General features: G+C 42.3%; 1 protein-coding gene across 5 annotated transcripts; it reads right to left on the bottom strand.

The window, feature by feature from the left end:
- Nucleotides 1–450: 450 nt before the first annotated feature.
- On the bottom strand, nt 451–11,926 carry zfyve27 (zinc finger, FYVE domain containing 27). 5 transcript variants are annotated; one of them, XM_034103685.2, is made up of 14 exons: nt 11,650–11,926; nt 9,667–9,893; nt 9,455–9,525; nt 8,674–8,860; nt 7,940–8,035; nt 6,100–6,212; nt 5,907–6,019; nt 5,590–5,661; nt 4,976–4,996; nt 4,735–4,755; nt 2,679–2,820; nt 2,528–2,574; nt 2,336–2,432; nt 451–2,213 (listed from the first exon to the last, which is right to left on the bottom strand). In XM_034103685.2, the coding sequence occupies exons 2-14, from the start codon at nt 9,888–9,890 to the stop codon at nt 2,143–2,145; spliced, it is 1,275 nt and encodes a 424-aa protein (XP_033959576.1). In that variant the 5' UTR covers nt 9,891–9,893; nt 11,650–11,926; the 3' UTR covers nt 451–2,142. The 5 variants fall into 5 exon arrangements, with proteins under 5 accessions (XP_033959576.1, XP_033959655.1, XP_033959731.1 ...); XM_034103764.2 differs by having other exon boundaries at nt 2,351–2,432; nt 11,650–11,925; XM_034103840.2 differs by lacking the exon at nt 4,735–4,755.
- Nucleotides 11,927–12,142: the final 216 nt, after the last annotated feature.

Here is a 12,142-nt window from a genome sequence, read left to right as displayed (position 1 = left end):
CCATGACTGCATGCACAATACCAGGACCATGAACATAGTGTAGACAGATGGAATTCAATTCAAATTGTATTACTATTGCATGGGAAACATGTACGGGGAGCAAATACTTAAAGGACCGGATTGTTGGATTTGGGGGGCTTTAATGGCAGAATTGGTATGTGATATTTGTAAAAATGTTTTTATTTGTGTATATTTAAGTGAAAGTTAGCAGCTTTGAAGATTGTATTTACAGTCTCTGAATACACAATACATTTGGTTTTCCAAAAGTAATTTACATTTATTTCAAACTGAAAAACCTGAAATAAACTGCTCTACTGATTGTCAACATAATGTTTAGGTCGTACAATAAGGTATTCATTTCATTTTTATGGTTTTAATAATAGCCACTCTTTCTTTTTGAGTCAATACTTCTGCCAGAAATCTCCAAGTCAAAAAGACAATGACAGTTACTTTAAGTTATTGAAATCACCACAGAGTTTATTTTTTAATAATGACATATCTCATCCATAAAGTAGGGGCAATATATACAGATTTAATCATTAGGTCAAATAAGAACTTGCACTTTCTGGAGCTTTAAATTAAATATATATTAGATATAGTAGAACAACGTATAGTAACAATTTGTATCCGATTACAATAAAAGCAAAGCAAACTCTTACAATCATCTGCGTCTGCATCATGATTAAAACAACAGTTTTCACCACAATCCACATTTTGGGTAATAGCGCCTCCACATCAATTCTTTCAAGTCCTGCTTTCAAGAGTGTGAGGCCTCACGATTATTTAAGCTGGCTGCTCAGTCTGTGTATTCAACTTCAATCCAGTTGGGTCAACTTTGATCCAGTGAGAGGAAAAGCCCAAGGTCAATGGATCCTCGAGCAGTTTTTGACTTAAAGGATGCTGCTTTACCCCCAACATCTGACATGTCATTGCAGTGAAAATGACGACCAAAATGAAGCTCCAATTTGATCATTACAAGTGGACCAAGCTGGCCCACTTAAAACATCACAACCTGGTCATTGGCAACAAAGTAATGTGCTCCATTCCAGCAGGCCATGCAATAGCAGTTTACCATCATATATTTACCATTATTGTATGTAGGGCTGGGCTATATATTAATACATATAGAGCTTTGTCTTTTCCCATTTTAAAGGTTGCATTGCCGAAATGATCTGAATTTGCCTTTACCCACATAGTCATTACATTAACATTACTGATGATTACTGATCAAAATGCTCATTGTTTAAACATTTTGTGAGAGCATTGATGGTTAATCCTATAATATCGTCTAAATATCGATATTAAGTGATTTGGTAAAAAATACTCTGATATATGATTTACTTCATGTCCTCCAGCCTTGATTTGATGGCATGCCATATGTATTACTCTTGTGTCTTGTAAGCTCTTCTAGTTGATAGGAAAATACACATTGCACTCAAAGCCTGGGACAAGCTAAGAGAAAACCACATGACTATGTTGCACCAGCTGTAGGTCAAAGTGCATTGATGGACAGCAAACAGGCAAACTAGCCGCACACAGAATCAAAAGCAAATGTGGAGCTTCATTTGGTCGCAGTCCATTATTTTGTTCATCTGAACAGACCACATTCAAACTTTGCTCACACTGACACATGCATCCCGCTAGCCTTAGCCTTGTTCATAGAGAAAAGTCTCCCCCATAATTACAGTACACTTAAACCGCTACACAGGGCTGAAGATATCAACATTCGAGTGGAAGTAACTCTGTGGCGAGGCAAAGCAAGTCAAAGCAAAACCATCATCAGCCTATCAACCCGACACCACTGGCCCAATTCTGGCCTCCGCTCTGCATGCTTTGCACTTCCCTCTGCTCAGCAAAGGGAACATGTCCTTTGATTTTGGAGCCATGTGCTCTGTAGCAAGTCTCATTGATTCATAAAGGTCCAGTTTGCCATTGACAGTGAACATTTTAAAACATATTACAGAAAATGTCCCATAAGCAACACAAGCAGCTAAGAAGGGGAGGAACTGCTGAGGGCAAGAGGGCTCCTTGACAAATATGAGTGCCTTAACTTGAAAATAAAGGCATTAGGGTTTCAGTAACTTGGAGGAGGGCTCGGGGGTCGAACAGTGCTTGGCCTCCAGCCGGCCGCTGGGAGACATCTCATTGTAACTTGATGAGAGAGCAATTACAGGCAGCACAAACAAACACGGTCTCTCTCTGGGCCTCTGGAGCTGCAGAAGAGAAGACAATGGTAGCATAAGATAATAAGTCACGACCAATGGATGTGACGTGATGCAACTGCCATGCAATTTGAACAGTCTGTTGTATGTTAGTATTATAAAAATGTGTTTACATTTTCCCTTCTCACCTGTTGCCCCCATGCAAGATCTGAGCACCTTGAAGGAACAGCAACGGGAACAGAAGCTGTTGCCACAGTTACTGCAGCTCCTCTATAATACAAAGAGACATTGTGACAAGAATAAGATTAAATGCATGTGATGATGACGAGACCCTTAAAATATCTTCATCATTTCACAACTCTCACCCTTTTCTTCAGCACAGAGAAGACAGCATTGCAGCTAGAACAGTTGCCTTTGGAGAAAAAGACATAAAATGTGTCTTTTGAGACGGACCGATCCTTCATCATTACTGATGGGTATAAATAGGATATACAAAAGTGCCTGAGTCAGACTGACCTGTGCAGGCGGTGGGGTAACGTTTGCGCAGTTTCTCTGTCAGTTTGGACACCTTGCTGCGTATTGGCTCGTTGCGGCTCAAGAGACCATTTTCAGAGATGGTGTCATACTCTGGAGCTCCGAGAGGCCCGTCATCATCCTCCTGTGGGAGAGGGGGAGGGGGGGGGGCGGACAAAGAAAAATGCAGTCACATACTGTGTAATCTCAAGTTAAGTCTTTGGAAGGATGAAACCCTTGGCATTAAACAGAGCCAAACTCAGCGGTACGGTTTAAGTGGATAAAATTCAATGTGATTATGTTGTGAATTTCAACCGGTTTGAGGAATGGTAGTAGGCAAATAAATCAAGCAAGATGACGGGAAGTCCTAGTGCCACTGCTGAGATTCACAAAAGCTGCTAAATACTTGGATTTATATACAAAATTAAATGTATGCTTATCCGACTGTACTTATCTGCCAAACACAAGGACACCCTAGGGCCTCGCTGCAGTGCCGTTCTGTGATTCTCCAGATGCCCAGCCCACCCCTGCTCAAGCTGATTAAGATCCAAAGCTTTAGTGCGTTTTGAATCAATGCTGAGTACAGCCAAACTTAAGAGTCTCTTCTCTGTCATTGTAGACCAAATGCTTCTCGTTTTGCGCCGTCCCGTTCAAATGACAATCACATTTCCTCGCTCGGGCCAGGGCCGGGGGATGGGGTTACAAGGCTCGCGTCTTGTGCTGCATTCACTTGCACTCGGACATTAGGGATTTTCTCATAAATGTCCGATGAGCCAAAACTTTTCTTTCAAAACAAAGCTGCCAACTGGGGTGGCAGCGTATGCACCGCCACCCCTCGCCCTCCATGATCAAGCGGCTTCTCCGATTTTGTTGTCAATGTTTTGACTGAACTTTGTTACTGTTCACATATAAGTAAACATTACCTTTGAATGATTTAATGTGCTGATGTTTTTTTTTTCAAACCGCATGTTGGCTATGTCAGCACCATGCGCTGTCCTCCTACTTATTGATCCACTATCAGCGTCAGTGCACCACGCTGCCAGATTGTGCCTGTGCCGTGTGTCATTCACTCTCAACATGGGTAAAAGTACAATAAGCATTCTTCAGTTGTAGGTAGATTCTCTATTCGGACATTATAGCCTATATGTGTGACTGTCGGTCCGATATTGTATAAAAAAAAAATCTCAAAATAATATTTTATTTTTATTCTCAAAATAATTTTCCAGACCAAATATTATTGCTGGCGGGCCATTGCCAACCCATGCCCTAGGGAGACATAATTGCATCATTATGTCCTTTTAAAACTGACCTTATTAATATACCATCAGGTCAGACATTAACTTCTTTTAAATCCCTCCTAAAAACATGCTTTTATAAACAGGCTTTGATGTGAGCAGCCACATTTCTTATGCCTTACATGATTAAATATGCCTATATATAGAATGCTTTTATCATAACGTGCTTTCATTAAAGAGGCACTGATATGCTAATGTTCAGGTTCATATTAGTATTGAGTGTCTCTACTGTGACATGTTTCCCTGATTTAAAGCTCAAAAAGGTCATTATTTGTCTCATACTGCCTTCTCACCCTCTGTCTGAAATCAGAGCCCAGTCTGCTCTGATTGGTTAGCTGCTGGCTCTGTTGTGATTGGTCAACTGCTTATAGCTGTCCCGCCCCTTAGCAAATGATGTACAATGTGTTGGAGCAATAGCCAACAAAAGCACAAGTGTTACATCATGATGTCACTATGTTATGGAATTAGACAAATGGAAAACACAAAATACCTCTTTAACACTGCAACACTACATTTGTCAATTTAACTGGAATGGAATGAGGAATGAAAAGTTGATTTCACTAATATAATATGTCTCGTAAAATTCCAACCATGAATGACTAGATAGTAGATACTAATGAGAACCCGGTATGATGGGGTTATTGGAGACATCAATTATAGGCGTGTTAATGATAATGCTACTATCACTATTATAACTCATGCCTTGGGGACAAACACATTGACAGATGGATTGATGGATGGGAGACACTGGGAAATCCACTTACCACTAAGACCAGAGGGGTTTCCTTATAAGGAACAGAACAACACATGAGAACCATGTTACCCACAGACACTGGTATTAAGCATACCCAAAACCATGCTTCAACAGCAAGAAACACAACACAAGGCCCCCTCACACAACCACACATGAAGTCATTCATGCGTCAGGTAGTTCTTTAGTGCGACTTTACTGAAACCGTGCATTAACCTCTACTAGAGAGAGGGGGGGTGACACTAGACACTTACCTGCAGGTGAACTGAATGTTCCTGAGGACAGAGGACAGCAGAAAGAAACGGGAAGTAACAGGACACATGTCAGAAGAGGAGGATTTTTCACACAATCATGGGAAGCGCCAACAATTCTGATTCAAATATTAAATTATTTTACCTTCATTTACCAGCAATGTTTACCATACTGGGACTATAGAGCATGTTCAGTCCAGTTATTAACAATGTTAAGATATGAATTTCGTGAAGCAACATTTAAAATGAATCCTCTACTTTACACTATTGAAAAAAAAGATTTGCCGAGGCACTCCGTGTGCATCCTGATTTCCTGGTTTCTCTGCACCTTGATTTAAGTCTACCTGTTGCATGCAATTTTCATTTTATTTGCTGTAATGATTCTTTTTTTATCCATGTGTGGCTTTTGAGCATATTTTTTTGTTCTCGCCAATGCATAAGATATACCAGATACATCAGTTGTTTTTTTTATTTCGCCATCACAACTGATAATGAAGAATTACAATTAGCAAGAACAAATTGAATGAATGTCATTTATAAAGCAACTGATCTAAGGGATATACCAAACTGCGACGTGATAAAATGCGAGAGAAAATGTTGTTGAGAGTAGAATTTACCTCAATGGCATCCTTAAACTCATCATCAGGCTCTGCCTCCTCCGCTTCCTCCACACTGCCAGGAGACAGGTCCTGTCATCACACAAACACACACACTTAGCATAGATAAATATATAAATACTGGGCTGATCCCGGGATCAGCACCTTGGACAGCGGTCGTGCTATAACTAAAGGATTTACATTACTCGCACGAGATAAATACATTGAGAGCATGGGATGAACTGCACAAGAGGCTTACATTCACGGTTGGTTTTAATGTAAATCACAACCACTAAATCCTTCAGTATCCAACCCACACATTTCTCCAGCACTCTCACCTCCAGGCTAGTTGGTGTGGGGGTCTGGTCCAACAAGTGGCCGTGCTCCTGTTCTTCACACTTCCCCTCTGAGGCCTGGCCCATGTGGAGCAGCTTCCTGAGGTCCAACAAAACTGCGGGATAAAAAACACTTTAGCTTTAATCTCTTAAATCATGTGTTCAGCGTTGCTCGATCCATAGGGGATGAACTGACCTCTGCAGAAGTCTCTGTTCCACAGGAAGGTGGCGCTGTTCAGCCCAGCGAACACCCAGCCCAGAGGAGCCACGTACAGCAGGCATGCCAGGACTAACATCGCTCCATAGAACCTGGACGGAGACATCAATAATGTCAGGTCACACTTAGATAAACATAAAAGTACCAGAACATCCTCACATGTGAGAAGCTTATTGTAAGTAAGTAATCATTTAAGTACCATACAATTTGAGCTGCTAAATAAAGACCTTACACTTGCTTGTCCCCTGCTTTGATTCTTTTAATGTATCATAATGCATTTGGCCTTTTTACTCTTATCTACATTTGTTTTATTTTTTTCAATTATATTCTGGTATATATCTTGTAATTATGATATGTTTGTACTTTAGATGCTAGTTAATGGTATCTCATGGAATACAACTTACAGTTATGCTTCAAGTATTTTAAAACTTAAATTACGACAACAACTAAAAATGTCCATTTTCTAATGTCCACCTATGCTTATGCCTTATATCGTTTAATTTTCTAATGGTGGAATGAGCTCCCCACTGACATCAGGACAGCAGAAAGCCTGCACACCTTCCGGCGCAGACTGAAAACTCATCTCTTTCGACTCCACTTCGAGCGATAGAATGACTAACAAAGAACTGCTAACAGAGCACTTATATACTAACAAAGGACTGGCTTATCTAAAGCCAGTTGAGTAGCACTTGAAATGTTTGGCTCTATGAAACCTGATGTACTTATATGATTCTGTTTTCTTCAAGGTTGTGTCTTCCTGGTCGAATGCACTTATTGTAAGTCGCTTTGGATAAAAGCGTCAGCTAAATGTAATGTAATGTAATGTAATGTCCAACTATGCTCATCCCTTATATCGTTTAATTGTCTATTCTCATTGCTCTTTAATGACTTTCCGTTTCAGGTGTATTTTTTGCTCTTTATTTTGGCAGGTTCACACCGGAGTACTTTTCCCGTTTAGTTCCGTTAGTACCCCTTATGTCGCGTTCACACCAAAAAGAGTACTTAGTGCTGGGAACTTTTACCCCCATTTTCAGTGCCTGCTAGAGAGGTGGCACCAAAAAAGTACCAATTTCTATTGGCTGGGAGAATTGCAAACCACATGGCATTAGCATTATTAGCATTAGCCCCGCACACCAACGGAGAGAGAACAACTTATGGCAACACAAAAGAAAACATGGGAGCGGTGGAGTGATGAGGAGGTGCTGGGAGTCCCAGCAGCTTCTACTGAAGCCAGTCCCTAACTCCGGGGACTTCGGGTGGCAGTATACGCCGTGAAGTTGTTTGCGGCCTGCCAGTAAACCCAAAGCAGAAGAAGACGAAGTGACGTCAGCGGCTCATTTGCGTAAACTTCCCTCAGGGAAAAGTACTCCGGTGTGAACGCCATTGGTACTTAGTGCCCTGGGGCATTAAGTGCCAGGGCACTAAGTACGGCAAAGTAGGCTTTTGTCTCAATGCTTCTGATATTTTATGCTAAGCACTTGCCTTACTTCCTAGCCTTTGTTACTGTAGGTTAGTCCATGTAAATGTCACCTTTGACAACATCAATATAAAAACAAAGCTTTGCCGATCTATCGTTGAATCGTCCATGAGAGGAAGAGTAGTAATGATCAATGACTTCCCTGTTGAGTAATGTCTACTCAACCACTGGTGTTATTGTCCGTGAGTGTGAGTGTGAGTGTGTGTGTGTGTGTGTGTGTGTGTGTGTGTGTGTGTGTGTGTGTGTGTGTGTGTGTGTGTGTGTGTGTGTGTGTGTGTGTGTGTGTGTGTGTGTGTGTGTGTGTGTGTGTGTGTGTGTGTGTGTGTGTGTGTGTGTGCAGACCTTGATGACGTGATGTGATCGTCCCAGTACAGGACTCTGTAAAAGGTTTCTGCTGACAGGCAGGCAGAGGACAGCATGTCATCCAAGTGCTTCAACCTGGAGAAGACAGAAAACATGAGCACTCACAAACACAGTAGTAACATCAACCCATACGTGAAGAAACACCAGGTACATGGACATATAACATGTAGGAACAAGAGACAGTTTCTTCCAAAAAGAGTAGTAGAGAAAGGTTTATTGATTGGGGACCCATTTTTTAAACAGCTTTGCAAATGTTCTATGACATAAGAAATGGATAAACCAAATGTGTAAGGCCTCAAGGATATTCATTATTATTATTGTGAAGGGAAAAAAAGGGAATTTGGGAAAATAAAGTTCAAGGAATACTTTACAGAGTTCCTACGCATTTATAACACTATAACAAACAAGCTGAACTGATAAGTACATTTTATGGTTTAACAGAAAATAAAAAGGCAAATGTATGATTACTGTTTAATTACTGTTATTGTTTTCATAGCAAAAATACCAAAAAAGCTTCTTAAAGATAATACTGTAATTGGTATTTACTTTGTATTATGCGCTAGTAAACTGAATATGTTTGGGGGTTTAGGCTGCTAACATCTAAGAAAAAGAAAACTCAAGATTTTCTTTTTTTAGAAGATGAATCTGTGATGAATATAATCCTAAGTAATTAGCCTTGCAGGACACAACCCCCCCCCCCCCTGCAGCCTTACAGGTCTTTGACTTCCAGCATGGCCTCCTGTTTGGTGAGGTGCACCGTCTGCAGGTCCCTGCGGTGCACGGCGTGATAGCGCATCTTGTGGAGCTCTGAATCTGAAGCTCTGCCCCCACACCTGTCCTGCAGGTAACCCAGGGCAGCAGGCAGCGCCACGGACACCACGCCCACTGTGATCCAGCCCACTGAGGCCAGAGAAGCAGACACAACAGCGGGTTAATAAATCATTCACAAGTCTTTTAAAGTTCCCCTATTATACTGTTTTTCCTTGATATATTATAGGTCGCACATATAAACAAAACAAGTCTCTGAAGTGTTACCAAACAGATCATTGTAGCATCCCATAATCCCCTCTGTTTCAGCCCCGTTTCAAAAGTGCTGATTCTCTGCCTGTTACTTTAGATGAAAATAAGGAGCCCCTCCCCACGGCCCTCTGAGAGAGACTTGGTTAAAAGGAACACAATGGTGCTCTAGGAGGAGATTCAGGCGATAAGGTGGGGGGGGGGGGGGGGGGTACCTTGGTTGGTAATTGGCTAATGGTTATGACATCATAAAGTGGACAAAATCTGATCAGCTCATTTTTAGGCAGGTTTTTATATAAATGGATCAGAACAAAAAGAGAGGGAATCTTTGTTCCTGAAACTTTCAGAGTCTCTTTCCACAGAGGGGACACGTGGTGATGTAGAAGAGACATGAAAAAGTGGATTTTGCACAATGGGTGACCTTTAAATCACCAAGCAAAAGCTTCATCAATATCAGCACCGAATGCCTCATCTTACCTTCAGTAATAGTGCAGAAGAAGACATTTAGGAACAAACAGACAAAAAGAGAGCACAGGGGCATCTTCCATCTGAGGGATACAAAAGGCAGATATTGAGTTTAAAATGTTCTTCCTGCTGCTCATGGGGGAAAGCGATTTGTTATGCTCAAATAGGCCACACACACACACACACACACACACAAACACACACACACACACACACATACACACCCGAGCAGGAAGCGGGTCACCTCCACAGCATCTGCAGCTGGTTCTAGAAACAGAGCCATCCTCTTATAGGACACAACCATGTTGAGGAGGTCAAAGTTCTGCGTGCACCGCGGGCTCCCCAACTCAGACGCATCTGGAGACCCGGGGGTCTCTTTGGATAGAGGGTGTGCCATCTCCCCCCCTTCCCCTGCACCACGTGAGGGGTCCTGGGACACGCCCTGCATCGTCTGTACACAGTGAGGAAAAGAAGGCAGGGTTCAGAGGGTGAATTGACAGAGAGAAAGGCAACAAGACTCCTGGCCAGCTAATGTCACAGCCTGCTAAAGACACATGTCCCTGTTCGGGCCCAATGAGAAGAGGAAAATAGAGATTGAAACAGTCTTTCCTTTGGGAAGGAGTGTGGCGGCATCAAGCCTTGTTTAAAGACCTCTCAAGCCACACTCAAAACTCAATTAAAATAACAGGTCAATTTGGTTTCTCACAGGCCATTGAGACTAAAACATTTGATTGCCTGAATAAAAAACAACTTGAGGAATATTTGCCATCTTTCATTTGATCGGCCACTTGGTGTTGATGTTAAATGTAATCATTGCTCAGTGTGTGCCATCTTGAGTCAACATGTTTCCCTGTCCACAGAGCCTATATGTACCAGGTTGCACAGTCCAGCAGTGTCTCAGTCAGTAGGGGCTTGGACTGGGAGCCGTAGAGTTGCTGGTTCAAGCCCCCCGACCAGACCTAAATATGGAGTGTGGACTGCTACTTGGAGAGGTCCCAGTTCACCTCCTGGGCCCTGCCTTGGTGCCCTTGAGCAAGGCACCGGACATCCCCCCCCCCCCCCCCCCCTCACTCCCATTGCTCCCCAGGCGCTGTACAATAGCTGCCCACTGCTCCTAGTACTAGACTCCTACTACTAGGATGGGTTAAAAGCAGAGGACACATGTCACTGTGTGTGCTGTGTGCTCTGCATGTGTGACCATTAGAGAGAGTTTCATTCTATTGTGTGCAAGCTTCTGACGTGCCATATCCTCCTGCATTTCTTTGACCGTTTGCTCTGGCTGCAATAAATATGAATGAATACCCAAGGCAGCCACAACTGTAAAAGGTATCATTGTCCAGTACACTGATATTTTGGGATGTAAAATTCGCGGTTGGAAACCTACATAGTAACAATTCAAGCCATCTTGTCTCCAACTACGTTAAAGTTACCTCAAATAACAGCAGCGGCTAATGGAAAAAAACAGATGTTCCAGCTGCACACTCATCAATATAGCATACTGAGGAATGTATTGCTTCATTAGGCTATATTTTTCATCAACACTGATTTGGACATCCACACAAGCGGTGGCCCTTTTTCCCTTGAACAGAATGTTGTAGCAGTGATGTTGAAGTGTTCTCCAGGGTGTGTTAGGTAGGGCTACAGGTGCAACACAGGCCGTGGTGGCATACTGCTCATTACGCAAAAGCAAGACTATAGAAACATGCTGCAATAGAGTGCATGCAGCATACTATGTGTAGGAATGATGTTAAATGAAGCTAATAATCTAACAGCAAAGGTCGAAGATTCTGTGGGTACGTTTTTTCACAGCTTGAATGTGTCAGCTTGAGACACAAAGCATTAAACTGTCAATGTATGCATGCTAATTTTCAACTGTGTACTGATTATTGTGCTGCTGCAACACTAGAATTACCCCTTTGGAAATCAATAAAGGCTAATCTTATCCGTTTTAGCATTTAACACAAGTATTCAGAACTTTTTACGACAAACATGTATACATATACAGCATATGTAAAGTACACTCCATCCCTAGCCATCTCTCTTTTGGTGATATAGGTGACAGTGTGCAGCTCTCAGTGCTGCTGTGGCCTGTCAGATGCTGTCAGATGCTGTCAGACAGGAAGGTTAACTTGGCTCACTGACAGAATAATAATAGAGATATTATTGTAGGTGCAGCCCAGTCGATTTAGGAAGCTAAAATGACATACCGAGTGTCCGACAGCAGCCTGTGAAGCAGCAGCTGAGCTCAGGCGGAACTAGCGAGTCCCACCGACATCTTCAGCCCGGAGGAAGGAAGCTCTTCGCCGTTCATGACAGCAGCCTGCCCTCCTGCATGAACATGAACCTGTCAAAACGAGGCGAATAGTTTAACTGTCCCGTTGACGGGTAACGCAGGTAGTTTGTTTTGCTGCTTATCCTTGCTGGCTTTGTTATCTCCTTCCTGTTCCCTCAGTACGTCCGCTTCCTTGTTTAATCCAGGCCCGAGTAATCGATGGCAGAAAAGACGCATATGTGCAAAGCAATCGATCATAGAGTAACATTATTTCTGGATGCAGAGCCCTATACAGTCTATGATGCAGTTTACCTCAATATTTTCATTACTAAAACATCTCTGTTTTAACTAAAGACGGTATACCTATGAGTTTAACTGGTTTGAGCTTTCCTAAAATCATACATTGTACAAGCTCCTTTTAGTGGTCA

This window comes from Pseudochaenichthys georgianus, chromosome 1, assembly GCF_902827115.2.
Source record: "Pseudochaenichthys georgianus chromosome 1, fPseGeo1.2, whole genome shotgun sequence".
Taxonomy (NCBI): Eukaryota; Metazoa; Chordata; class Actinopteri; order Perciformes; family Channichthyidae; genus Pseudochaenichthys; species Pseudochaenichthys georgianus.
This window is presented reverse-complemented; position numbering and strand designations above follow the sequence as displayed.